A 27095-nucleotide genomic window follows, 5' to 3' on the forward strand; every position below is an offset into this window, starting at 1 on the left:
GTTGCACATATACCTAAAAAAGGTTAACCTAACAACTCGCCCAACTTGCATGTGTTGACCGGAACTCCGCCAGATCTTGGTCGCGCTCCCAGGTCGTAAGTGTGAGTGCCTCCATGCGCTCTGACCGCACACGTTAAAAAAAAAAAAAAAAAAAAAAAAAAAAAAAAACTCTGAAAGAACCAGCCGAATGTGTTCGGAGCACTCGATTTCGAGCACTCTAATGTACCATTAGAGCTCCGACTGCTCTGCTAAGCCCTGCTGTAAGGTTCCCCTAGTGCTACTGGCGATTGGAATCTCTGGAGCGTGAATATAAGATCGCCTCCCGTGAACCTCCGAGCCTTTGGAGCAACGAAACTTCAACGGCGACCTGTGCGGGCGGCTTGGTGACTGTTTGGATCAGGCGCACAGGTTGCTCCGAAACTTGTGGGGGAAAAGGCTCACATAACGCGCAGCCACTGCGAAACTTTTCAGCAAAAGAAATTACATGCGTTTGTGTGAAAACATGAGATAGTGTATAATTTAATGTTCGCAAGCTGATTGGTTCGAAATAAATAGCGGTAGGTTCAAAATAAATAAATAAATAACTAAATAAATAAACATACATGAGTGATCGTTCCGGTTGTGAACTCAATTGCTGCGACAGCTGAAGGCCAGCCCAGCCAGCGGACGCCGCCATCTCCTCGAGAACAACTTTGCGAAGTACACAACTAATGTCGTCGTCGTTCACTAGAGTGTTGCTGGGTCTGACCACCGAAACACCATTCACAGACGCGACCACTCTCTGAGTCTGTGTGGACGTGCAAAACTCGACACACGTGGCCAAGGCCGCGCTATAACGCATCTCCTAGCTGCACATTGCCGCTGGAAGGTCGGTTATAATCTCAGCGTTGGTGTTCAAAAAAGTTGGGCTGTTATTCGCCATACGGCAAGGGCTGATGACGTAGACGTGGCTTGCCGACGACGATTAAGATGCGAGAATGACCGCAAGTTCATTGAACCTCCAAATTGAATTTGACGATATTTTCCCCTCGAATGCTAAACTAATGCCACTCCAATATTTAAATGACCAATTGCAAGATTACCTCTCTCACCAGGAAACAAACAATATAATAGCCACTGACGCTTCAATGTTAGACGAAAAGGCTGGCGTAGGCATCTTTTCTCCTTCTCTTAGTTGGTCCTTTTCTATTCGCCTTCCGGATTACACGACTATTTTCATAGCAGAATTATTGGCGATTGCTTTAGCACTGCGCAAACTACCCCCGAATCAATTATCAGCGGTCGTAGTAACAGACTCTCGGTCGGTATGTGTGTCGCTTTCCTCGGCAGCGAATACAACTATCTTAAATGTGTTTCAAAATTTTGTCCCTACAACGTTACAAAAAATTAATTTGCTCTGGGTTCCTGGACACTGCGGTTTATATATAAACGAAATGGCAGATTTATTAGCCAGAACATCTTTAAATGGACCTGTGCTTCATATTTTACCGGATACAGCTTACGTCACTGCATCGAGATTCAGAACGTTTTGCCTACGAAATGACTTAAGCAAATTATCGCTGATCCCATCTACAGACTTTCAGCATCTCGGTTTTGGCTGCAATAATCAGTGGTGTCCTTCTCGGCAGTTAGAAGTTACATTCTCCAAATTACGCTGTCGCATCCCGGAATTGAATTTCTATTTACATAGAGCTGGTCTGACGATGTCCCCTTTGTGCCAAAATTGTAAGGAAATTGAAACAATAGACCACTACTTTTTATCATGCCGACGTTATTAAAACCAAAGAAAGATATTACTTGAAGCTCCACTCTGCAAAATTGGATTAAGATTAAATACACCAGTATTATTATCATTTGGGGCCTCCACCCTCGGCTATTGTCACAGAGACGTTTGTTGCGCAGTGTTTCAATTTTTAACAGAAACAAGACGATTACCCTGTTAATTATTGTAACTTTATTCTACCTATCAGATCAGTATTCATTTCACTGAAATTTGTTTCTCCAAATTCGTTAGTAACATTGTATTTTTTTTCTGACCTTGATAATAACTACATTTTCACCCTTCAGTTAGTCTGACTGCTTACTAAAGCTCTTCACACAGTAAGACGTGCTTATTTAGCATTGTAGTAGGGAAAGTTACTAATAGGTGGTATTCGAAACATGGCCGCCATGACCTGGTTTCCGGCTCCAGCGGTCGCTTTCGGCGCATGTAATCAGCAAAAGCGCAGCCTTCGAGACTAGTTTCCGTTACTTCGAGGGCGCCGTCGCAGTGGCGTGGATTTGGACAGCACCTATATACAGCTCGTATTATTTTCTCTTTAGTGTCCTTCTAACTGCTGTCGCAATAAAAGTCGTCGCTGGCACCAATACTCTGTGTTGTAGGCGTAATTACCGTACTGTGTTGCAAGTACTGTGTGACGTGTTGATTTTGTTAGCAAGCTACACGACTTTTTTCTCAAACCAACCTCTTTGATTTTCTCTCAGCCGATTTCCTCCGTCTTGATTTATCTCCGTTGCATTTTTCCGGTTGAGAAGCTCGCATTGCGTGATGTCCTCTGTGGTCGAATGAAAACATCTGCGAATCCTCGCTACGTTACCTACGCTACTGCAGGATCTCTCTTCCCGCGAACAGGAAAGCGGCAAACACCTTTCACTCGTTGGTCCGTGTCGCAGTTTCTTCCAACTCGCAATTGTTGAGCCGATTTTTTTTTCTTTTCTAGGTTCATATTCACAACAAGGGTGCCAGAATTATCTCACGTCTCTGCTGCCAGAAACATCGGGCTACCCACTCTTCCTCCCATCAAAGAAGACGCTAATTTGCTTCGTATGTCCCATAAAGCAAAAAAAAAATGAAACAATAGTGTGGGACAGGAAGGGTGAAACTGCAGCTGCTTTTCCTACGAGAAAAAAAAAAAAAAAGAAACGCGAATAAACGGAGCTGTTTTACCCTGTGGGAATCTTCACTTCACGGTCGAAGTGCGCTTCAAAAAGCGTCGAGTCTTCGTTTTGGGATTGGAAACCAAAAAGAAAGTTTCTCAACATCCTTTCTCAGCCGCATTTACACGAAACGTTCATTAGTGACGCAGTCTGCGGGAAGACCAACCGCCCGAACTAGCCCCCTCTCTTTCACCGTCAGCACATCACCTCGCATCCCAGAACAATCTCCGAAGAGAAGCGCGCGGCGACGGCCTCCCCACCATCGCCCGTGGTCCTCCTCGGGCACGGATTATCCCGCCACCGGTGGGACGCCGTAACGCTGGGTGGTTAATCGCGGGCACCGGAGCGTTCGTGAGAAGACGACACTCGCACCGAGCCGGTGCGGAACCCGGAAACAACCCGGCATCGGGGTGGCCGCGTGCACGCTCTGTTTGTTTGTATTTGTTAGTTTGTTGGCCCGCGCATTGTTTCTTTTCTTGTCTTTTTTTTCTCCGACGCGGTGGGCAACCGTCGCGCGCACACAGCTCCACATTACGGAGCGTCGTCGCCGTCTTCTTCTTCCTTTTTCTTCACCGCTGCTACGCTTTCTCGCTCTCTTTCCCTCTTTCTCACTGAGGGTCACACTCGCCCAGTTCGACCCCTCCTCCGGTACTCCACCATTTCGGCTCGGCTATTGTTGACGCAGATGCCGTCGTGGTCGTGAGCTATAGTGTACCGTTCGGTCAATCTCGATCTTCGCGAAGAAGAGTGGCTGCATGCAAGCGTGGACCAGGAAGGTGATGTTGACGGTGCGCGCCATCGACGTTTTCGTTCTACGTGGTTTGTCCGACGTGACTCTTGAAATGGATGACAAGGTGTGTTCTGTTACCCTGGGATGCGAGATACCTTGATAATCTTCGAAGACCGGCGTGTCCGTGGATAACTGTTCTCTCGCCTCGGGTACCACAGGACTCATTGATGAGCGTTTTAGCCACGAGATCGTTGAAGAAGGAAGACGTGCCGGCGGCTGACCGTTCTCCGTCCTCGGAGTCTACAGCTCTCACCTTCGGAACTTTCGAATGACAAGCTGTGCCACGGACTTGAGAAGCGAGGTCTCTTGGATATATTTGGTAGATAGCCGTTCCACGCTCGGCTTCCTCAAGTCTCTCTCGTAGGTCTGACTTTTGAACGTATAGTGTAGTGGTCCCATGACTTTGAGCAGCGAGGTCGGCTTGACGATTTCGAAGACAGAAGTATTGGTGGATGATCGTTCCACCGCCCTCCCCCCTTTTCCCTTTCCCTTTTTCCCGCAGGTGTCGTCGTTAAAGTGACTTTCGAATGGCAGGCAACGTGGTGCTCTGTTCTAACACAATGATGTCTGCTGGATATCTCAGAAAACAGGCGCGACTTTGGGGATAAATGTGCCGGTGACTGTGATTGTAGTTTTCCTTGATGGGCCCTTCAGCTGAACGTGGCATGGTTCGGAGATGGATAGCGATTCCTTCGCACTGGGTTAACGCTCGTCAGCGGAGTGGACGCCTCGGAATAACTGGTGTTAACCATAAGATTCTTCCGCCATGACGTGCGTAGAATGCCAAAATTTTCTGGTGGGCTGAAACCTGCCGCACCTTTGGTATCCCGAGGATCAACACGTCTGTGTTGTGGAGGTCAACGTTCCGGTGAACGAAAGGAGGTCGAAAAGTATCCGTCCCGATGGCTTGTGCTATAAGCCTGTCTGAGTTTCCAAGGTCATTCTGTTACAAGATGTATATGTAATTTCATCTTCCTCTAGTGTCGTAATAGAGTGACATCTTTCCTACCCCTCCCTGTGCGTAGGAGGCGGCAACTGTCGCATCTGTCCATTTTTTTTTCCATGCCTTCACGTTCACTGCTAGACTTTCAGTGCATTGTGTTCGTACTTGCGTCTTGCTTATTTCTTGGAAAGCACATTTGACGCCGAACAATTCGTTGCCTCGTGTATTTTACAAGCTGTAATGACTCGCCGGTCGACTCCAAAGCGAAATGGTTTGAACGGTTGTGAAAGTAATCTCGTTGCGTAAGGGACGGCTTTTGTTATATTGGCATGATGTTACCGCTAGCGAAAGATGCAATTTGTTTATAGACGCGAGAGCCTATTTCCACTGTTGCAGCGCCTGACTGCAAATTTACGGGTTGCGTACCAACTCGGTCCACAGACATTAAGTTGACGTCAAACAGAGTTTGCAGTAACACAGTCGGTGACGTGCTCTCGCTTGCTTGTATTGCGTAAACTTCGCTTGCTTCATGCGTGATCGCATACCTTCATCGCCATCTCTATCCGGCAGCTGAATGAAAACTTCGTGCATGCGATGCTGTCTTCTCCTACGCTGCTATCCTTGGAGTTATGCCTTCGGTGTTCAAGTACTGTCCTTTGCCTTCGATCTTCAAGAACGGTCCTAGCTTCGTCCAGGGGTAGTAAAACACATGTGCGTGTGTGGAACATTATGAAATGATTGTATAAACGCATCGTTCCTGCTTGTAGCCAGTGCCATATGTTTGACAGCCTACAAGTGTTATATCTCCACTCTGTGATGGACGGACCCCTTTAGATGTCGCCATTTTTTCAAATGGTGTTGACAGACGCCCAGAAGCAGCATCGCATCAGAACATCGACTACTCTAGTATCCCGATAACTCTTCCCGGTCTGTCTTGGCGGAACACTCATCGAAGTGAATACGTGTGGGGTTTGAGGAGCAACGCTTCGCTGTGAGACCCGTGCGTATGGCCGGTCGTGCGGTGGCCATAGTGACTGGTTGAAGCTAGCTGGCACCAACGATGAGCAGTCTGTTCAGTTGCGTGGAAAGCAGGCTGTTGAAATGCAAGAGCGTGCGCCTCGAACGGACCGAAGTGTTTCTAGTGCAAGTGACGAGGATACGACGGAAGAACTCCAAGAGGGTGTCACGCAAGCGACTGCAGGGAGGAACGTGAGTCCGAGTTGCTTTGGTATATAGGGAGGCCGTGCCGCCGATCGGCTGTGTGTGGGTACAGGGTCAGGGACTGTTTGGGGTTCGCCACTCGTAATGTGCTCTTAGCTGCTGCTGCTGTTGTTAATTGTTCATCGAGAATAGTTATGTTGCTTTTCTACAAGCTTTCGTTCTACTTCCATTGCTTTTGTTTTTGTATTGTACGCAAGTGCTTCGCCGCTTCGTGCGCTAGATTTCGTTTTTTTTTTCTTTTCAACCAATAAGCCTTGTCAAACCCGGTGTACTAAAGTAACAAAACTCTTCAGGCTTGCTTCAGGCAGAAACGGAATCAATCGCCGATGCACTCAATCGTAACCCTCGTGGTAGCTCAATGGTTATGACGTCGCGCTCCTGAGCACGAAGTCTAAGGAAAAATCACGAGAGCAGCCGCCGCATTCAGATTAGGCAGGAATGCAAAAAGAAAACGCACCTATGCACAGTAAAAGTTTGGTACGCAAGGGTTCTGGTTCTTGTTTCATGGCTAACAACAGTACACTAAATGCTTTAAAAAAATTACTGTACCTCACAGCGACTCAGACTACATGAGCGATGAGAGGAGCCGTGGTTGAAAACTGTGTAATAATTCTGACTAGAGCACTGCACAGGCCCGGGCCGGCCCGAAAGCCCGGGCCCGGCCCGGCCCGCGGGCCGGGCCGGGCCGTCCGAATCGTTTTGTCGGCGGGCTCGGGCCGGGCCCGGGCTTATAGCCGCGGGCCCGGGCCGGGCTCGGGCTTGAGGCCACGGGCCCGGGCCGGGCTCGGGCTTGAAGCCACGGGCCCGGGCCAGACTCGGGCCCGCTCATTGAAGGGCCTAACTAGGCCTTCGAGCACACGCGACCGTTATGCATTGCATGGTTCAATGCATTCTGTGCCAAGCTGAAGTGACACGTGCAAGGTGACTGTCAGCATCACCATCAGCTTGTATTTATGTCCACTGCAGGACGAAGGCCTCTCCCTGCGATCTCCAATTAACCCTGTCTTGCGCTAGCTGATTCCAATTTGCGCCTGCGAATTTCCTAACTTCATCACCCCACCTAGTTTTCTGTCGTCCTGGACTGCGCTTCGCTTCTCTTGGTATCCATTCTGTAGCTCTAATGGTCCATCGGTTATCCATCCTACGCATTACATGGCCTGCCCAGCTCCATTTTTTCCGCTCAATGTCAATTAGAATATCGGTTATCCCCGTTTGTTCTCAGATCCACACCGCTCTCTTGACTGTATATCTTATCAGATGACTATATCTTATCAAAGAAAATAGTAAAACAGATGAAGTTCTCATTTTTAATAGCGGAGCTGTTTCAGCCGGGCCTAATGTGTCCGCTGAATCCAAAAATGTGGGCCGATCCTGGCAGTAGTGCAGAAAGGGTCCGAGCGCAATGGCACATACACCTGTTAAGTAGCGAAGCTGATCCTGGATAAGTCTAGCTAAGAATGGTGGGGACTAATTGCCTATCGATAGGCAATTGATAGCCAATCAATAGCTAGTCGATAATCGATCAATAATCAATAAATTCCCGAAAATGCTGGGGATGACTTGGTAGTGCTCAGCCTAGCCCAAATACGTGGCCAATACCTTACGATAGCCAATCGGCAGCCAATCAATAGCTAATCGATAATGGATCAATAATCAATAAATTCCGATAACTTGGTAGTGGTTAGCCTATCCCAAATACGTGGCCAATATCTTGCAATAGACAATCAATAGCCAATCAATAGCTAATCGATAATCAATCAATAATAAATAAATTCCGGGAAATGCTGGGGATGACTTGGTAGTGCTTAGTCTAGTCCAGAAGCCAGGACTAGCTAGGTGCCCATCATCTCCGCTGTCTCTTTAGCATTGCGCAGCCAGTGCAAGCTACGCTAATTTGTTTTTTTCCTTTTCCGCAAAAACGAACATTGTTTCCGCGTAAGGAAAAATAAATTATACAAAGAACCACTCCTCAAACCATTTCCATGCTACCGCTTTTGCGATCGCACTATTACCAGTGTCGATAATATGGCATTATTTTAGCGCTAAGGCCAGTTACTTTTTGCTTCAATGCATAAAACAGCGTTTTCCTCAAAAAGTTAATTGGAACGCCCATGAATTTTGTCGGGCATATTGAAAATTAATATCTCGAAACTGGTTCAGTCCTGAGAATTCGTTCCAAGTGGATACGCCTTGCGAACTCAGCGGCTATAATTCGTAGATTGAAAGATGTGCCGTAAAATAATTAAAAAGTTAATTTGCGTAATTATGTTAAATATTCAAGTAGGCGTTTTTACCATCCATTAGGCCATCCATGTCAGAATTAGCTTGTAACTACAAAAAACAATTAGCCTCCTTAGAGCGTCGTCGCATTAAGGCGAACACAAGAAATCCTGAAATATTGTCAATTCCATACTTCAGAACACTCTATAAGCATCAGTCGTTAATACATGACCTACCATTCACTTTCCACAGATACAAAAATGGCGGTAATTTCAGTAAGAAGGAACTCAGCTGACACTTTGGTCACTTGTAATGTATCTGATGTGATTCTTATTCTGCCTTTCTGTATGGTTCTGAGTATATAATGTAAATCCTGTTTCGTTTTCTTAGCAAATGTTGATCTTGTAAAATTCAGTCTAATGCTATGTTGTATAGCTGGTGCTGCGTTGTTTTGTATAGCTAGTATTGTTATTGTAGTGTTGTTTAAAATGCATTCTGTTAAAACTTTTCCAATTCTGTTAACTCGCCGTTACGCAAATATTATTTGCCTTTCCATTCATAGCTATTTCGTCTATGAGGAATTCCAGCGATAGCTGGAAATATATGTGAATTATTTTGCATGTGTGGTCTTTCGGGTCATGTCAAGCTACATGTGTAGCTTTTAGTCCAAAATGACCGTCCAGCATGTAAACTGGACGATAAATTGATTTGATTTGATTGATTTCGTCGGACACTTTGAAAATTATTATCTCGAAACTGGTTTAGTCCTGAGAATTCGTTCCAAGTGGATACGCCTTGCGAACTCGGCGGATATAATTAGTGGATTGAAAGATGTCCCATGAAATAATTAATTAAAAAGTTAATTTGCGTAATTATGTTAAATATTCAAGTAGGCGTTTTTACCATCCATTAGGCCATCCATGTCAGAATCAGCTTGTAACTACAAAAAACAATTAGCCTCCTTAGAGCGTCGTCGCATTAAGGTGAACACAAGAAATCCTGAAATATTGTCAATTCCATACTTCAGAACACTCTATAAGCATCAGTGGTTAATACATGACCTACCATTCACTTTCCACAGATACAAAAATGGCGGTAATTTCAGTAAGAAGGAACTCAGCTGACACTTTGGTCACTTGTAATGTATCTGATGTAATTCTTATTCTGCCTTTCTGTATGGTTCTGAGTATATAATGTAAATCCTGTTTCGTTTTCTTAGCAAATGTTGATCTTGTAAAATTCAGTCTAATGCTATGTTGTATAGCTGGTGCTGCGTTGTTTCGTATAGCTAGTATTGTTATTGTAGTGTTGTTTAAAATGCATTCTGTTAAAACTTTTCCAATTCTGTTAACTCGCCGTTACGCAAATATTATTTGCCTTTCCATTCATAGCTATTTCGTCTATGAGGAATTCCAGCGATAGCTGGAAATATATGTGAATTATTTTGCATGTGTGGTCTTTCGGGTCATGTCAAGCTACATGTGTAGCTTTTAGTCCAAAATGACCGTCCAGCATGTAAACTGGACGATAAATTGATTTGATTTGATTGATTTCGTCGGACACTTTGAAAATTATTATCTCGAAACTGGTTTAGTCCTGAGAATTCGTTCCAAGTGGATACGCCTTGCGAACTCGGCGGATATAATTAGTGGATTGAAAGATGTCCCATGAAATAATTAATTAAAACGTTAATTAGCGTAATTATGTTAATTCTTCAATTAGGCGTTTTGATTTCTCGGGGAAGTAATGGCCGCCTCATTTAGATCAAGGATTGTAACTGTGCTATCTGCCACAGGCAATCTTTAAAAATTTGGTTCAGCTAAAATGAAACGCCCTGTATATTTGCATGCTAAATGACATCATAGAACCATATCGTACAAATCAAGGTAAGTACATGCGCACCACCAGAAAAATAGTAGCACAGGCAATGGGCCGGATTACTGATGTTCCCGTGGGAGAAACAGAGATTTCGGCCTTATATACTGCAGCTGATTAAACCTCGAGCAGGTGAGGCTGACAGATACGGTACAATCTGTAAGTAAAAAAAAGGACTTTTTTCTTACAGGCCGGGCCTGGTCATGCACACGCAGGCCCTAGCTAAGCTTAGTAATGAACGCCCGGGCCCGGGCCGGGCCCGGGCTCAGTAACACGGGCCCGGGTCGGGCCCGGGCTTGGAACCACGGGCCCGGGCCGGGCCCGGGCTGGTCTCGGTCATGTACGCTCGGGCCCGGGCCGGGCTCGGGCTTTGTATTACGGGCCCGGGCTGGGCTCGGGCCTCGTAAAGCGGGCCCGGGCTGGGCTCGGGCCGAAAAATCAGGCCCGTGCAGTGCTCTAATTCTGACCGCTCGGTGAGCACCGAAGTATCTGACACGGGAGTTTCCACAGCGATAGCTGCAAAGGTTTATTTTGGTGCAGTGTTCGTGCTGCCTGTCGCTGCTACCATGACGTTTACTTGCCACAAAAAGTCGCCAAAAAAGAAAAGCTTTGTCTCCCTCAACGATTATATCTGATCCCTTAGAGGTAAGGGTGGCTCACCCAGCACCCTTAATGGGTGAGCATGACGCGCGTACACTTACCCAGCACCATAAGGGTGCTCGGTAAATTTATGTGCGCCTGTTAGTTTAGATTTATGCGCTAGTTAAATAGCCACAGGTGGTCAAAATTGATCGGGAGCACCTTCACTGCTGTGCCTTTCATAGCCCGTATGTCGCTTTGGGGCGTAGACCATATAGGTTGATCTGGTCGTTGCGTAGTTGCTGAAAAAAAAAAAAAAGCTATTGCTCCTTTTTGCTGGGCGTTCTTTCTCTGGGCTATATAGCTTTTGTTTTTCTTCCTCTGAGCACTTCCACCCTTCTTTTAAACATTTCCACCCTTCATTTAAGTAGCCAGAGTAAGTACCGAGGGCAGTGTACGTGTGTAAACGCTGCACTTCTTTCCGCAAGAAACAAACCAAAAACAAAGCCGTAGGAGCAAAAAAAAAAAAAAAAAAATGTGTGTGCTGTTGTTTTAATGTCGTCTGACACGTTGTAGTGTCGATGCCTTGGTGCTTGGGCTCACAACCAAAACAGACAGTTCAACCGGGTTCCCCCATCATTGTCCCACATACGGAGGGTAAACTGTCTACGCTCACGTGCATGCAAGCTTCGTTGACCCGAGAGACTTGTTTTAATTTCGCCGCAGCGACCTGTACGTCGGCTCCTGCTTAACGCTTGCAAGCAACGCTTTTCTTCTGCGCGCCGGTCGAAATTTCGGCTCCTGCAGCTAAGAAAAGCACCGCGCCACCAACAGGGCTGACCGAAAGAGTTTCTTTCTCTGTGTTTCTTCCTTTTTCGGACATGATATCTTTTTAATGCACTTTTCTTTTGTCTCGTCGTCTTCTTCCGTTTCCCGCGCGTCCATTACTTCCTCCTCTCCCTCTAATCGTCGACTTCCCCTTTCACGGCGATGCAATTATTTGTGGCAGGATTCCCCGACTCTCACCTTCCGTGCGCAGCCAAGGCGGTGTGCTTTGCTTTTGCGCGAGAGCGCCTGTTTCTTTGTACCTCCTTTGACTTGACGTTTGGTGCTCGTCAGCTGTGCCCTCTTCGCGATGATTCCTTGCGTGAGAAAGATTCTCACACTACCTATCGTTACTGCTGCTGTGATTCTTGCTAATGCCGCCATTGTTTACGGCTGTTGTCAAGGCGTTGAAAACAGAGGTAAAGGAACTGGCCCTAGCCAGCGTCGGGCCGTCATCTTAATCTTACAGTATAGTCTGCTTCTGTTTATTCGATTTGTCCTGCTTCCTGTTCACAAATTAACGGGAGGCGCCAGTCCAAAACATGCTAGCCAGTAGGTAACGGAGGTCCGCGTATACCCAGTGCAACAGTTGTATTGTATCCACAAATCATGTATCTGTCGTGGCTGTTGTTGGGCAGCTGTTAAAGAGAAAGCTAAAAAAAAAGTTGTCGCAGTTTCACCTGAAAGGCGAAGCATCAATTGCGATAGCAAATTTGAAGAGAGCTATACGGAGTAATGATAGCAGCTTTATCAGCTGTATAAACTTGGACATGCAGCAGCACCGGCAACACGCAGAACTGTTGTCGACGCAGTCGGCGTTTTGCCCGCGTTCGCTCAAAATGCGTGCGGCGTTGGTGACTGTTGCCGGAGCCTCTGATATAAATAAGCACTTGGTGCCGCAGCAAAGGGAAAGGTTGGCGCTATCTTCTGCAGCCCTTGAGGGAGCACGGCTCAGCGCCGTGGGCGCTGAGCCGTGCTCCCTCAAGGGCTGCAGAAGATAGCGCCAACCTTTCCCTTTCCCTCAAGAACCACTTACCACCAGCGCCGTGCGTTCACTCCCCGTGAAAGCGCGCGTCCCTCGCGCCCTTTCACTCGCACATACAGCGTTCGGCCCGCGGCGACGATTTCATCTCCATTGACGTCATACGGAACCTCACGGCGACGGCGACGGCTACGGCGACGGCGACGGCTACGGCGACGGCGACGCCGACGGCAGAAATCTGCTTTTGAGTGTCCATATAATTGTAATGTGGTCCTGTACAGTGGGTTGGGGGCCAGAGAACGCATTTTCTTAACTTTTGACTGGTTTCCCAGGTGATATCGTCTTGCTCTCGCTACGATGCCCCGATCTTCCCGTTTGAGTGCCCGGATGGACGTAGAGATCGCGCTAGCGCTGTTATCAGCGGTTGTTTGACTTCCTCTGACCATGATTTATACAATGTCTAGCGTTTTCTCAATCAAAAAGATTTGGCGTACATCATTTGGGTTCGTCTTATGGCTTTCTTTTTCTTTTCTTTTTTTTTGTGTTTCATCTTGGTTCGCGTGGAATGTCTCCAGCGTTCAAATTTTTAGGACTATTTACATGAGAGCCTGGTTGCCTTTGGATATATTGAACTCCTGTTGCGAGTTTGCTACTACCACTGCATTGTGGCACTGACATTGTCAGTTTGGCATTACAACAGACACTATGGCTATAACATTGCCAGTTTCACGCTGTTGGTGCAGCACTGGCATTGCGAGTTTGACCGTGACGCTGCCAGTTGGGTGCTGAAATTGTAAGTTTGCCACTGGCACTGCCAATTTTACATTGACACTGCCATTGTGGCATTGACGCGGCCAGTTTAGCGTTACCACTGTGGGGCACTGACACTGTCAGTTTCGCATTAACCAAGGCTGCCATGACAATAATACAGCCACTTTTACACGGCCAGTGTGGCACTGGCTCTGCTGGTTATGCACAGACGATGCCAGTTTGTTGCTGAAACTGTCAGATTGGCACTGCACGCTGAAAATTTCACAACACCTCTCCCGTTGTGGCATTAACATTGCCAATTTGGCACTTACACTGCCAGTTTGGCATTATCCACCACCAATGTGGCAGGGACACTGTTCTAGCTAATGAACACATACAATGCCAGTTTTGCTCTACCACTGCCAGTATAGCGACAACGCTCGCAGTATGCCACTGACACTGCTAATTTGCCATTGTCACTGTAGCACTGACACTGTCAGTTTTGGCACGGAAACTGCCGGCGGTAATGGCACTGATGCCAGAGCTGCTACAAATGTTCGGAATGCGACGTTCCGTTTCATACGCGCGACAAGAACGTGATTGACGTCTGCATGACTTTATGTCTACTTTTCTGTGGGAGTATGTCGTCATATGTCTTGCGACGTCAATCTTTGCAGGTATCGATGTCTGGTGCCCCCCAACCGTTTGGCCCGGGGCGCGTCTGCCAAGGACGTGTGCCGGGCAGTGCTGGATCAGGTGCCCTCCGCGCTATCAGACGCCTTCCAGCTGGGAACCACGAAGGTAGGCGTCGTTTTAAGCACACTTAACGAATATATTGATGCGCTTTTACATCTGTGTGCGTAATCTGGGGCATGAGTGTCCAGTCTGACGTCACCGGTTCATAAAGAAATGAAAGTAGCGTGTGAGGCAAGCTCGAAAAAGAATTTACACCACAAGCACTCAAATTTCTTCTCGGTCCTTGTCTGTACTACTTCACTGTGGATTTGTGCCAGCTCGCGCAAATGCCAACCTTGTTGACGTCGCAGGTTTTGATATGTTTCCTCGCCATTTGGGCCGTTTCGTAGCCAAGCACTGTTCTCGAAATTGGCTAGTTAGACCTCTCGTTCGTTGAACACTCTGTAGTTCTTGTCTGTCAATAAACGATTAACAAAAACCGATAAGACGCTGTAAAAATTCGGAACGTCACGACGAATTGGTGCGGGAAATTTAGGGCGGCGTTGTATTTCGTGTCCTTATAGGACTGCAAAGTTTGTTTTAAGAGGAAGCTTTAGCTCAAGGCTAACTCCGATTTCCATATTCAAATGCATGTAAAACGCAGAAATGTTCTCATGGGATAACAGCTGCACTGATTTGAATAAAATTTGTGGATTTGTTGCGCTTGAGAGAGAAATTTAAATTTTATGTTGACCCTAGGAAACCGAATTTTGATTTATGCCCTGAAGTTTATGACAAGCTTGTTGCAAATTGGTCAGTTTAAAAATAAATGAAGCACGACGTTTACAAATTTCGTGAAGCGAACAAATTCGATTTATGAATTTGCATCTTACGTGAAATTGTTACAATGTTTACGAGGGAGAGTTTTGCAAAAACACTGCCTACAAACTAGTGGTATATATTTCATAGTGGTGTATGACACACCAATTTTGTCCGCTTTAATTGTATTATTAGATTTGGTATGCATAAGTGTGATAGCATATTTTATTGCTGAGTTAGAGTTGTAAGCTTGATACTTCAGTTCTATCTTTCTTTTAATTATGCCATTTCCAACATTTTTCATAAAACTACTGAAGGCCTAAAAAAATCTTTCTACAGCCACTAGATATTATATTTCTTTCATTTCACTGCTACAAAGCTAATCGATACCGGAGCAGTGGTTGCCAAGAAAAACGATTTCTCGGTTCCCATGTACTGATGATGAAGTTAGGAAATTCGCAGGCGCAATTTGGAATGATGATGATGATGATGATGATGTGTGGTGTTTTATGGCGCAAGGGCCAGTTATGGCCAAAGAGCGCCATGCCAGTGTTTGTGAGTGTGCAGTGGAGCGATCAATCTGAGAAGTAGATGAAGTGTGGCTGTAAAGGGGCCTAAAAATAATCGCTGTAAAATGCGTAAAATATACATGCACTAAAATCATGGCAATGACTAATGAGGTGTACTATGAAATGAAGAATGCACTGACAAAGAATGACACGATATTTAAAATATTTAAGATGTAGTAGTTGGAAAGAAGCACTACTGCCTAAACAGAGCCCTTGAATCACAAGGGCCTGGAGGCATGTGCTTATACAAAACTACCATCACAGCGGCATCCTCTGGAGAGAGGATGCGCTATGAATTTGTTGGGCTTACAATATTCAGTACCACGTCATTTAAGAAAGCGAGGACTGCTTTAGTGCTAAACAGTGGTTCCTCACCAAGAAACATACTGGGATGCAGAGGGACATGATAGCGGTAAGCTAAAGGGAAATGTTTTTTTCTATCTGCTTCGGAATCCCGACACTCCAGGAGAACGTGGAGGACGGTTAGCCTCTTACCACATCTACCACAGGTTGGTAGTTCATCCCCGGTTAACAAAAAACTATGGGTGCCAAATGTATGACCTATTCTGAGACGACAGAATAGGACATCAGTTCATCGTGTTTTCGTTACGGGGGGCCAGAAACCTAACTGTGGCTTGATCAAGTGAAGCTTATTATTTGTTTGTGCATCCCACAGACGTTGCCAATGGCTTCGCAATTTCTTACGGAAGAAATGTTTCAAATCTGTTGCAGAAACAGCAGCTGTAGGATTAGTAGCGTGCGATGTTATTGACGTAGCCATTCGGTCAGCTAGCACATTACCCTCAATGTTTCTATGGCCAGGCACCCAGCATATAATGATATGCTGGTTAGATACATATGCTCTACACAGTACGGAATAGAGCTCAATGAGTGTAGGATTTTTCTGTTTACAGGGTGACTTTAAAGCGTTTACGACACTTAGAGAGTCTGTAAATATGATTGATTTTTGAAGTTTAGATTTCCTTATATGCCTCACAGCTGACAATAAAGCATATGCCTCAGCCGTAAAGATACTTGCTTCCGGGTGGAGTACACCGGATTCCGAGAAGGATGGGCCGACGGCTGCATACGACACCCCGTCACGTGACTTAGAAGCGTCTGTATAAAACTCTGTGCATGTGTACTTGGACTGGAGTTCAAGGAAATGCATTTTGATATGTGCCTCTGGTGCGTGCTTAGTGACCTCCACGAATGATGTGTCACACTCTATGAGCTGCCACTGCCACGGCGGTAACAGTTTCGCTGGAGCCATAAGACAGTGTTCAAGCAACGGAACACCCATTTCCTCACTAAGATTCCTCACACGCAAAGAGAACGGTTTTCTCGATGCCGGTCGATTTTCGAAGAGTGTGGCAGTGGTCATGTCGTTTATGGTTGAATAAGAGGGATGTTCAATGTTCGCGTGTACTCTAAGAAAATATGTAAAACTACTATATGAACGCTGCAGATGAAGTGACCACTGATTCGACTCTACGTAGAGGCTCTGGATCGGACTTGTTCGGAAAGCACCGGTCGCGAGGCGGATGCCCAGATGGTGAACGGGGTCTAGAATTTTTAATGCACTTGGCGTTGCGGAATTATAAATTATAGCCCCGTAATCAAGGCGTGATCGGACAAGACTGTTGTACAAGTTCAGTAGGCATTTTCGGTCACTACCCCATGTTGCGCGCGACAAAATTTTTAAAAGGTTCATCGTCTTCAGACACCTTGCCTTCAAATATTTAAGATGGGGGATAAAGGTAAGCTTCGAGTCTAGAATTATTCCCAGGAATTTATGCTCACTGCTCACGGATAGTTCCTCTCGATTGATCGTGAGATTTGGTACCGGTGTCACGCCTCTTTTGTTTGAGAAGAGTATGCATGTACTTTTCTGTGCGTTTATTTTGAACCCATTTACATCAGCCCATTTAGACAGTTTGTTTAATCCAAGCTGTACCTGTCGTTCGCAGATAGCAATGTTGCATGATTTGAAACCTATCTGTACATCATCAACATACACAGAATAAAACATGCTGCGTGGAATAACTGTATACAGGGAGTTCATTTTTACAATAAAGAGTGTGCAACTAAGCACGCCCCCTTGTGGCACACCAGCCTCCTGGGTGAATGTTCTAGATAAAACATTGCCCACTCTTACGCGAAACGTGCGGTTAGACAAGTAGCTTTCGACTGTGTTTAACATATTACCGCGGACCCCGCAATTTGGAATACGCTAGCGCAAGACAGGGTAATTGGAGATCGCAGGGAGAGGCCTTCGTCCTGCAGTGGACATAAATATAGGCTGATGATGATGATGATGATGATGATGATGATGATGATGATGATGATGATGATGATGATGATGATGTACTTAGGTAGGAGCTCCCGTACTGAAGCTGCCTCTTATATCAGAGCCCGTTTGAATTAGTAGGAAAGGGTGCAAGCTGCATGCGCTGTGTCTTGTTCCTGTCGCATCCACAGGTGTTTGTGCGCGAAGCACTGGAGCAGTACTTGGAGCAAGAACGCGTGGCTCTCCTGCGCGCCTCCATCGTGGTCATCCAGCGCCACGTGCGAGGCTATCTGGCCCGAAGGCAGTACACGGCCATGCGCGGAGCCGCGCTGCGAATCCAGGCCGCGTATCGTGGATACGCCGCAAGGTACGTGGAACCCATCTAGCGTATCGCGTGAAACGTCGAAAGATGCCTGATCATTCAGAAAAGGATTCCCAGTTGATGTCTCAATCATGTGTGGTTGTTGTTTGAAAAGCAGAACGCATCATTCATTCATTCATTGAGCCATTTGTGTCTTCCTGTCTGGCTAATGCGTATCTACCTATCAATTTCTGCGTGTCTTTCCGTATGTTTGTCAAATTATTTCTCTATGTGTATCTGTCTTATGTCGATCTATATATGTCTACCTGTCTGTGTCGTCTTGTCTCGTCTTGTCTGTCTATTTATCCGTCTGTCTGTGTTTCCTAGCTTTTGCAATTATTATTATTACCCGGAATACGGACATACAGCAGAACCGGAATAGGGACAGTGCCCCGCGCAGAAAGATGCGGTAAGTAGCTTGACGGTTGTCCAAGAATTCCAGCAATATATGTCGAGAAATTTCTCAGGCCGAAGTGCTGTCCGCCAGCTGGGACATGTTACCGTGAGCCGGTGTTTTCGCTCACCTGAGATGGTCTGTTTTGGACGTATAGAGTAGTTTTAGAGGCCTGGAGGTTCCCTGTGCTCTGAAACCAGTCCAGCGTCAGGAATATCAGAGTGCCGCCATGTGAAAATGTGAGAACTGTTTGTCGCGAGCGCTTCTGCCCATGGAAGGCTTTTGTGATATAAAGTTGTATTCGAACGCGACAGCTTCGAACAGTATTGATTAGTTTTTTTGTTTTTATTTATTGAGATAGAAATAAAGGAGTTGTCGCCTTTTGCTGGGGACGGCTACCCCTTTTCAATAGAATAATAATATAGAATTAAATAATAGAAATTATGGCATTCGGCGATACCTAAGTAAAACAGAAGAATATGCAGCAGTGCTAAGAGTAAACGTCTCTTTCGAAAAGTTCTTGTCGTAACGAAGTACGCGAATGTCTGTGGTACACAATGTACCACAGAATTCTCAGATGCAAGAATGAGGCACACACGATGCCGTGGACTCGATATTCGTCGCAAATGCCAGCGTCTTCAAAGCAGCGTTGAAGCGATTTCATTGCTTTTCGATGCAGTATGTACGACGGAGTGCGAGACAAATATTGGTCTGTCTGATTCGGCCAAGCAACTTCATTTTAATACCTCCTTAAATTCGGCGCGCTGCTCAAGAAGAAACTTTCAGTTCCCTAAAGATGCGGCAAACACTGTCGTTTTCTGCAGGAGCCGCTACCGGACAATCCGACGAGGCGTCATCCGGGCTCAGGCCAATTACAGGATGCTGCGGCAGAAGAGGGAATACGACAAGGTGAGTGTTTTAGACGGCTCCATCTTTCGTGTAGTGAGGCCGACTTTGTAGTGGTCTGATTGTCTCGTGATGTAAAAGAACAGTCTAAGCTCTAACTTCACAGTCTTTGAGGATAAATCGAATACCAAGAGGCGCACCATCAGTCTGGAATAAGTCGACCGCCAGGGCTTGAAGTCATATTGCTGTCAGATCGTGCAAGTGGTCAGCAGACAAATATCCCCGTCATTCGTCAGCCGACGGCCATTTTATAACTGGAAATGTTCTGCATTCCACTTCCTCTGGCATCCCATTATGTTGCTCTAGCAGTGCAACGGGGACCCGCTATTCGCATTACACGACCTGCTCAACGTCACTTCGGACTCCGAACCTCAACCAGAATATCAGCTAAAATCAGTCTTCTGTGTGATAAATTCAGCCTTCTTCCTTTCTTTTTACGTTGCATCCACTATTTTTTCTTCCATAGATCGTTGTGTGGTCCTTAACTTCTCTTAAAGATTTTATGTTTTCCTCAAAGTTTCAGCCCTCTGGGTAGTAGTGGCAGCTTACATAACTAAACGTAATCCAACCCAACGTAATCTCACCTTCTCAAGTCGCTTTCTTATACTCGCAGTTCCGGACCTATAGGTTAATACTGGCAGCTTGCCTAACATAACCAAACCTCACCAAACTCAACCTAATTTTTTTTTTTTTTGCAAGGATAACGCTAAGCCGTCTTTCAACGCTTGCGAATGCCTGCCCTGTGTCGCTGCACCATAGTGCCGTAAGGCAGCCTTTTTCAAACTTTTCGAATAAAAATATTGACAGTCACTTAAGTATCCTTACGTGATTTGAAAGCGAACGCATTATGACTTCTCTAATTAATTGGTTACGCCCATGATACGTGACATAAGACATTGTCACGTTTCTTCGCAATTATACCTGAATTCAACTTGCTCTAATTTGTACCAACTTTAATCTATCATAATTCACTTTACATACCTTAATACACATTGCTCTCATTTGTACCAACTTTACCCACCTTAATCCACTTTAATTCACCGTCATTCACTTTACTTCACCTTAATTCACTTTACTCCACTTTAAGTCACCTCACGCTAACTTGTTCGAATCTTAATTCTGTATTACTGCTGACGTCGCACAAGACGCTGATGGCGTTACTGATGACGATGATCTTTGGTACCACTCGTTGCCTACAATGCCGGCTTTTCTGCCTCGTGGGGCATATCATGCTTTCGCATTAATAACAGTTTCTACTCGCTGCCGCCTCGTCTCTTCCGCAGATCAAGGCCATCCTCGCTCGCAAGCGAGAGGCCGACCGTCTCGCCCTGGAGCGGGCCAAGGAACGCATGGCTCGGGACGAGCGGGCGTCTCGGGCCGTGGCCGGCGTCAACCACCTCGAGATCCCGGCCGAGCTGGCCTTCATCCTCAGCAAGCTGGACGACTGGCCCGGATACCCGGGCGCCGTGGCCAGGGCCCCTTCGTCCTCCACTTCCGGTTCCACCATGGCGGGAGGAGTGACGCCGCCCCTGACGCTGATGCCGCGCCAGCTGCCCGGCGACGTGGACCAGCACGCGTTCAGCAAGTTCACCAGCATCTACTTCAAGTCGCACGTGTGGGGCATGAAGCGGGAGCCGATACGCACGCCGTTCCTGGCCAAGGCCTCGGACGCACAGCACCAGGAGTCCCTGGCCCTCTTCAAGCTGGTCAGTGGCTCTGCCCACCCTACCGGAAAAGTGAAAGGCCACATGCCCTACCCAGTAACGCCGTATGAACGTAGGGGGCTCCCGTATAAAAACACGTGTTCCCATATATCATATAGGGACAATCTTATGTGATCCCCATATGAGCATTGGTGTTGCGTTATTAAACACCTTTATGTCCAAATATATCACGTGGGAGCAAGTCCCATCCCTAATGAAAAAAAAAACGTATTCCCCATAACCCCTATATCTAATAACATCATATGAAATATAGGAAAAAGGGGTTTTTGTATGGGATCCTATATGTTTCATATCGGATTATTGGATTTGGGAGTTAGGGGGCATATGTATTTTTCTATAGGGATATCATTATAATTACGTATAGTGGATCTCTGTAAAAACCCGTATGTTCGAATATATCGTATGGGGCACCCCCATATTATATATGGGACCACGCGGGTTTTTATGAGACGTGCAGTCAAACACAAAAGTTTACGGACCGCGGCATCTCAGAAAACGTTCAATTTCCGAGCAGCCTGTAACAGCAGTATAGTCATTAAAATCGACCATCGCAGTGTTGTTCACATATGCTGTTAGAGGCTGTAAATGCGAATACCAGGCTGCGTTGGGAGGCTGGGCAGATATTCAGCTTTCTCTAAGATCTCGTGTTCCATCAAATTTGTGGGTGACGTACTGTAAGTTTATACGGAATTACTGGTTATGGGGCTTATGTGTTTATTGTTCTTTTTGTAGGGCAGTCATTCTCTCGCGGTCGGTCTACTGGTGTGTTTAGCAGGTGGGCAAATGACGCAGCGATTACGTCGTCGCGCGATTAATTATTGAGTCGCTGACTCTGTTCAAGTTTGCCAGTAATCTGCCTGGCCCTCTCGAGGTCGATCTGCACGGGTCCGTGGGACGGTGGTTAAGTGAGGCGGTGACTATTTTAGTGACACGAACGGTTAATTTCGTCAGAGGGGGGGGGGGGGGGGGGGGGGGGGGGAGAAAAGTTAATGAGGTTAACCAAACAGTACGCACGGTCGGCTACATACTTGTCCCAAGAACTTCAACTCAGCCACCAATGCACATATTCGCATTTGCCTCTCCTCTCTGAAAAGCATTCGTACGAGTGACTGTACGAAAACAAACAAAACAAATCAAATAAATAAATAAATAAACAAGGAAATAAAATGGCCTGCAGTAAACGCCCGCCCAACGCAAACACGTGAGGGGTCACTGTACACTAGAGCACTGCACGGGCCGATTTTCACATTGGGCGTCCCGCCCGAGCCCGATCAAAACTTTTATGGCGAGACCCGGGCCCGGCCCGGGCCCGGAAATAATCTACGTTACCCGCCCGGCCCGGCCCGCCACCCCTTTACCTTAAGCCCGAGCCCGAGCCCGACTCGAAACCGGCCCGAACCCGGCCCGAGACCGAAAAATACATGTTTTTCAGAGTTGAGAAGCCCGAAAATAACTAACAGAAAGCCCGAGCCCGGCCCGAGCCCGGCCCGGGCCCGCGTCAAAAAACCCGAGCCCGGCCCGGGCCCGGGTCAAAAAGCACACGTCGTGCCCGAGCCCGGCCTGAGCCCGTGAAAAAACTCCTCTATCCGGCCCGGCCCGGCCCACGGGCCGGGCCCGGGCTTTCGGGTAAGCCCAAGCCCGTGCAGTGCTCTACTGTACAGGTTACAGGCGGTCGCTGATGCCGGTAGTCTCCACAAAGCGCAGCAGCGCTTTGTTAGCTTGCTACGTACGTGCTTTTGTCTTCAGTCCAGGGCCTCACGATCGTATGCCAACGGCCTACCATTTAAAAAAACTTAGGATGTCATGCACGAAAGTTCTTTGCTCGTCGTCAGCGCCATACATACGCTTCAGATCTTGAACTACTCGCCCGGGTTCACCGAGGGGGTTCATCAGAGCATTGCTGTCCGCAACCAACGACGCAGATCCTTCGCTTCATGAACGACGGCCACCTGAGCGGGCGTCGCGAGCGGGTGCTGGGCGACTACGTGGTGCAGCGCGCCCTCCAGGAAAGGCCCATGCGGGACGAGCTGCTCTGCCAGCTGTCCAACCAGACCTGGCAGAACGACAACGAGGCCAACCGCCAGAGGGGCTGGCTGCTCATGGCCAACTGCCTGGGCTGCTTCGCCCCGTCGCCCCTGCTCTACAAGTATCTGCTCAAGTGAGTGTACATTATTATAAGAAATCCGTACTTGCAGGGTCTATTCGCTCATGCCCATCCCGAAGTTTTGTGTCCGCCATCCGAGATGTATGGTCTTAGCACGTCATCCTTATCTCTGCGTGGTATTCTTGCGGTGTATATTTCCCTCTGTTAACCCACTCCTGCCATAGCGCTTATTGCGCTGCCGTGTGAATAAATAAATAAACAAATAAATAAATAAAATCCCTCTACTTCCTGCGAACGTCGTTCTGCCGGAAAGCCGTTGGGCATTCGGCTTTCCTATTGGGTAAGGAGTCCGGCAGCTTCCGCAGTGCTGCAAACGACTTACGAGACGGAGTATATCGTGCGTGTCAGCTAATGTTAGCCAAGCTGTTCAACGAAAAGAAAGTGGGAGGACGCTTAAGCTTCGCCTTTAAGAGTGGAACGCGATGGCGTTATCGGGCCCTGTTCGCATCGCATTTTTCTTTATGAGTAGGCTTCACTGCAACACACAACCTGGGAAAGCCAGCTTACAAAGACCAACTTACACCGATCCTCTGAAAGTCGGCTTCACTTTTCAACACAAGTGCATCGCTGGTAAGACATTTTTACAGGGGCAATATAAGCCGTCTTATATCAAAATGCGAAGGCCCTAGGACCTTTCTTTCTTATTTTATTAATTGTTTGCTGTTGCCCCGAGGCGCGCGCGTGTCCAAAACGCATTAGGCAGGCTAAGTCCCAGTTTGACCTGCCGAGGAGGCGAACGCCATCTGGATGGTGTTTTTGCAAGTAATCTACCCGGGCGCACATCTATTGTGTGGTAGAAATGCTGGAAAAGCGATTTATGTTTGAGTTTCCGCGTAACAGAATTATGTTTTCTCGTACATTCAAATTACAATCCGACGCCGCCATGTCTGTAGGTCGTCGTTAAGGCGTCAAGTCCGCTCCCCGAGGAGGGCCTGCGTGGATCGGGGTGGCTCGGGATTATTTTCTCAGCCACGAACGCCGGCGCCCACACCGACCCCGTATTTTCTGCGCCACGAGGCCCTTAACGATCTCGCGTTAAAAATGACTAAACCACGGTGCAAGAAACAATCATAATAGCTACGGTGTTCGGTTGTCAGAGTTATGACGATCGAACACCGCATGTCTTAAAATTGTAGTTTTCATCGCGTTTATTACATTTTTTTTTTTTTTCGTTGAAGAGCTTCGCTAACGTTAGCTGAGACACCCTGCACATACCAGAGTTCAGATTGGAACAATTTGTGCTTTTGCTGCAGGGAGCAAGCTTTGGGAGTGGTTTTGGGAGAAACTGGGCTCTTCTTTTATCCTTTATCAGTCGAGGTACACTTCGGGTCAGTGTCAAATAATACCACTCTGTTGCTTTTTTTTTTTTTTTTCTTGTTGACGCTGGGTTATTCTCGACCCAGTTCAACGATGGCAGAACGAGGCCTGCGCATGTATATAGCGGTTCGCAGGTCTCCTCTGCGTGCCCGTATGAATGCGCTGAGAACGGCAAGACGCGTGGGCGATAAAGCTTCCCCGCGCAGCGTAATTTCACGTCTCGGTTGTTTACGCACGTGTCTCCCGGCCAAGCGAGCGCTTTGTGTTTTGCTATGCGCACTTTCGTACGGGGCAGAGCCGCCTGTCGCTTCAAGCGAGTTCCTCAGACTGTCCCTATTTGACCGTACGTATAGTATATACCATAATGTTTAGAGCCTATTGCATTTGTCTTAAATCAGTGTAATATATTAGAGAACCGCTGTACTGTTTCAACCTTGGCCATCTGCGCATGCGTCTCGTGGGTCAGCCGTAGAGTATGCGCAGCCGGCAGCGGAGGTAACGCTTTCACTTCAAACTTCGATATAACGAACATCGATTTAATGAAATTCGCCGTGTAACGAACTATTTTGATTTCCCGATCTTAGTTCCATTGAATTAACGAAACCTCGAATTAACCAAATTTGCGATATAACGAAGTTTTTTTTTTTTTTGCTGCAAGTACAACTTCGTTATATCGAGGTTCGAATATAACGTTGTGCTAAACACTTATTAATGAGCGTGTTCGACGCTATGGGTTGTGCGTCATCTTAAGCGTGCATCGCGAATTTCGTTCTACTTTTTAACGCCGTAAATATTATGTGCGTCCCTGTGCATATGTACATGGCCCTCTAGAAGAGACTTAGCCACTAGGCAATGATATATGTCAGAAGTGGCTCCGGGTTTATGCGAGATTCATTTTGAGCGCTGCTGCCCCCAGCAGAACGAGAAACTAAACTATCCTGTAATGCTTCCGCCTTCACACCTTCCCCCCAATTCTCGCTTTTTTAATTTGCTTGTGAACCGTAAAGTGAAGAACAATTAAGGGTATCTCATATATGGGAAACCCGACAAAGCCCAACGTGTATAGTTTCTGATAAGCGGATTTTCATACCTTGATATACTGGTGTAAGTGCGAGAAAACGCAAAGCCCATAGTAGCGTTTTGACACGCTGGAGCGCCGTTTCAATTGCGGATAGCTAAACAAACCCATTACTATTTAATGGAAAATGATGTTAACTAATTTTAACTCTCCAGTACTGCATTAATTTTTTTTTCTACGAATGTACTCTCCGTAGCGAGAAGTAGCTAGGCGCACTTCTAACCGACTGTTTAACTGCCCAAGTGTACCACCATATTTCGTAGATATCGTTCTTGCCCGTCAGTATAGAGGAGTGGAACGAGCTGCCAGAATCAGCATTTAGCAAGTGCGATAAAAAAAAATTCAAGCAGTTACTGACAGCCTATTTCCAGAACAAATTACTTTACACACACCTCTTCCGTGCCTCGTAATGCCTTTAATGCCCATACTCTTAACCATTAGCGCTAACAGTGTTTTCATGTTATTTATTTCTTTGTTTTCATGACTGTTGTGGTTGTTCATGTTCATGCTTCCCTATTATGTAATACCCCGCAAGAGGTATTGCATAGGGGGTTTACTGGGAAGGAGATTATTAGCGTACATTTATTCATGCTTATGCTCGCTTTTGCAGTTTTTTTTTTGTATTTTGAGTTAGTTTTTATCGGAAGTGTTGCTTGTATATATGCTGTTGTAATGAAGTTGTGCTGTTGCATGCTGGCCGATGTGAAGTGATGTACGCTAATGCATGACGCTCTGTGTATGGTTGTGACTGTTTAATTGGATGGTTTCGTCAAAGTGTATGAGAATGCTGTGTTTAATGTGATGGTTTGTCAAAGTTTACGACAATGTAAACAAAATGCTTGTGCCTTTGCTGCTGGGGGCGTAGGACTCCCTCAAGCCATCCTTGAATGGCTTTTCCCTTCGCCTCCCATCGCACGTATTGTCATAAACCAATAAAGAATCAATCAGTCAGTATACTATTTACATGTATAATATGCATGTGCATGTTTATACCTATGCGCCATGTAAACTGCATTATTGTAGTGTACTCTCTTAACTACCGTTGTACCGACGTGTGCACACACGTCGGCAGGTGCTCTCAAGTTGTTCAGCTTCTTGCCTGGTCTCCTGCAACATTGTTGCATGTAAAATTCAGCTCAGTTCAGTTTACTAAATCATGATGATGATGATGATGATCAAGTTTTGACCTTACTTAACGTGGAATGATGGATGGGCATTGAGGTATCAGTTACCGTGACAGCAACTTCAAAGGGAGTCCACAAGAGAGTGTCGATGACGATGGCTCCGCGCATGCGCAGGTACGTGTCGGACCACGGAGACAAGGACGGCTACGCCGCCCACTGCCAGCAGCAGTTGCTGCGATCCCAGGGCCGCGACGCACGCATCTACCCGCCCTGCATGCTGGAGTGGCAGGCGAACGCCAAGAAGTGCCGCATGGCGCTGCCCGCCGCCTTCCACGACGGTGGGTGTCTTCTTTATAACCTCGCATCTGCGCATTACTCGCTACAACGAAGTGACCACGCTCGACCATGTAGACACACCGCGTAGAACTATACAGAGACCTGGGCCGCGATTTTGTAGCGAGGCGTTATGACTTATTCTACTCTAGTCTTATCATCCACCCGCTCGCGGCCGGCTGATCCCGTTGATAACGCGAGCGGACCGTCGCTCCGACC

The 27095-nt window shown here is 46.8% G+C and overlaps 1 protein-coding gene across 1 annotated transcript in view; it reads left to right on the forward strand.

The window, feature by feature from the left end:
• LOC119453290 (unconventional myosin-XV-like) overlaps nucleotides 1-27095 on the forward strand; it is a 130951-nt gene that overhangs the window by 53446 nt on the left and 50410 nt on the right. Inside the window, 6 exon segments of the mRNA XM_037715322.2 lie at nucleotides 13800-13923; nucleotides 17667-17842; nucleotides 19055-19139; nucleotides 20420-20842; nucleotides 22783-23018; nucleotides 26718-26881. Of these exon segments, the coding sequence (XP_037571250.1) occupies nucleotides 13800-13923; nucleotides 17667-17842; nucleotides 19055-19139; nucleotides 20420-20842; nucleotides 22783-23018; nucleotides 26718-26881 (1208 nt within the window).

This window comes from Dermacentor silvarum, chromosome 5 (genome assembly GCF_013339745.2).
Source record: "Dermacentor silvarum isolate Dsil-2018 chromosome 5, BIME_Dsil_1.4, whole genome shotgun sequence".
Lineage (NCBI taxonomy): Eukaryota > Metazoa > Arthropoda > Arachnida > Ixodida > Ixodidae > Dermacentor > Dermacentor silvarum.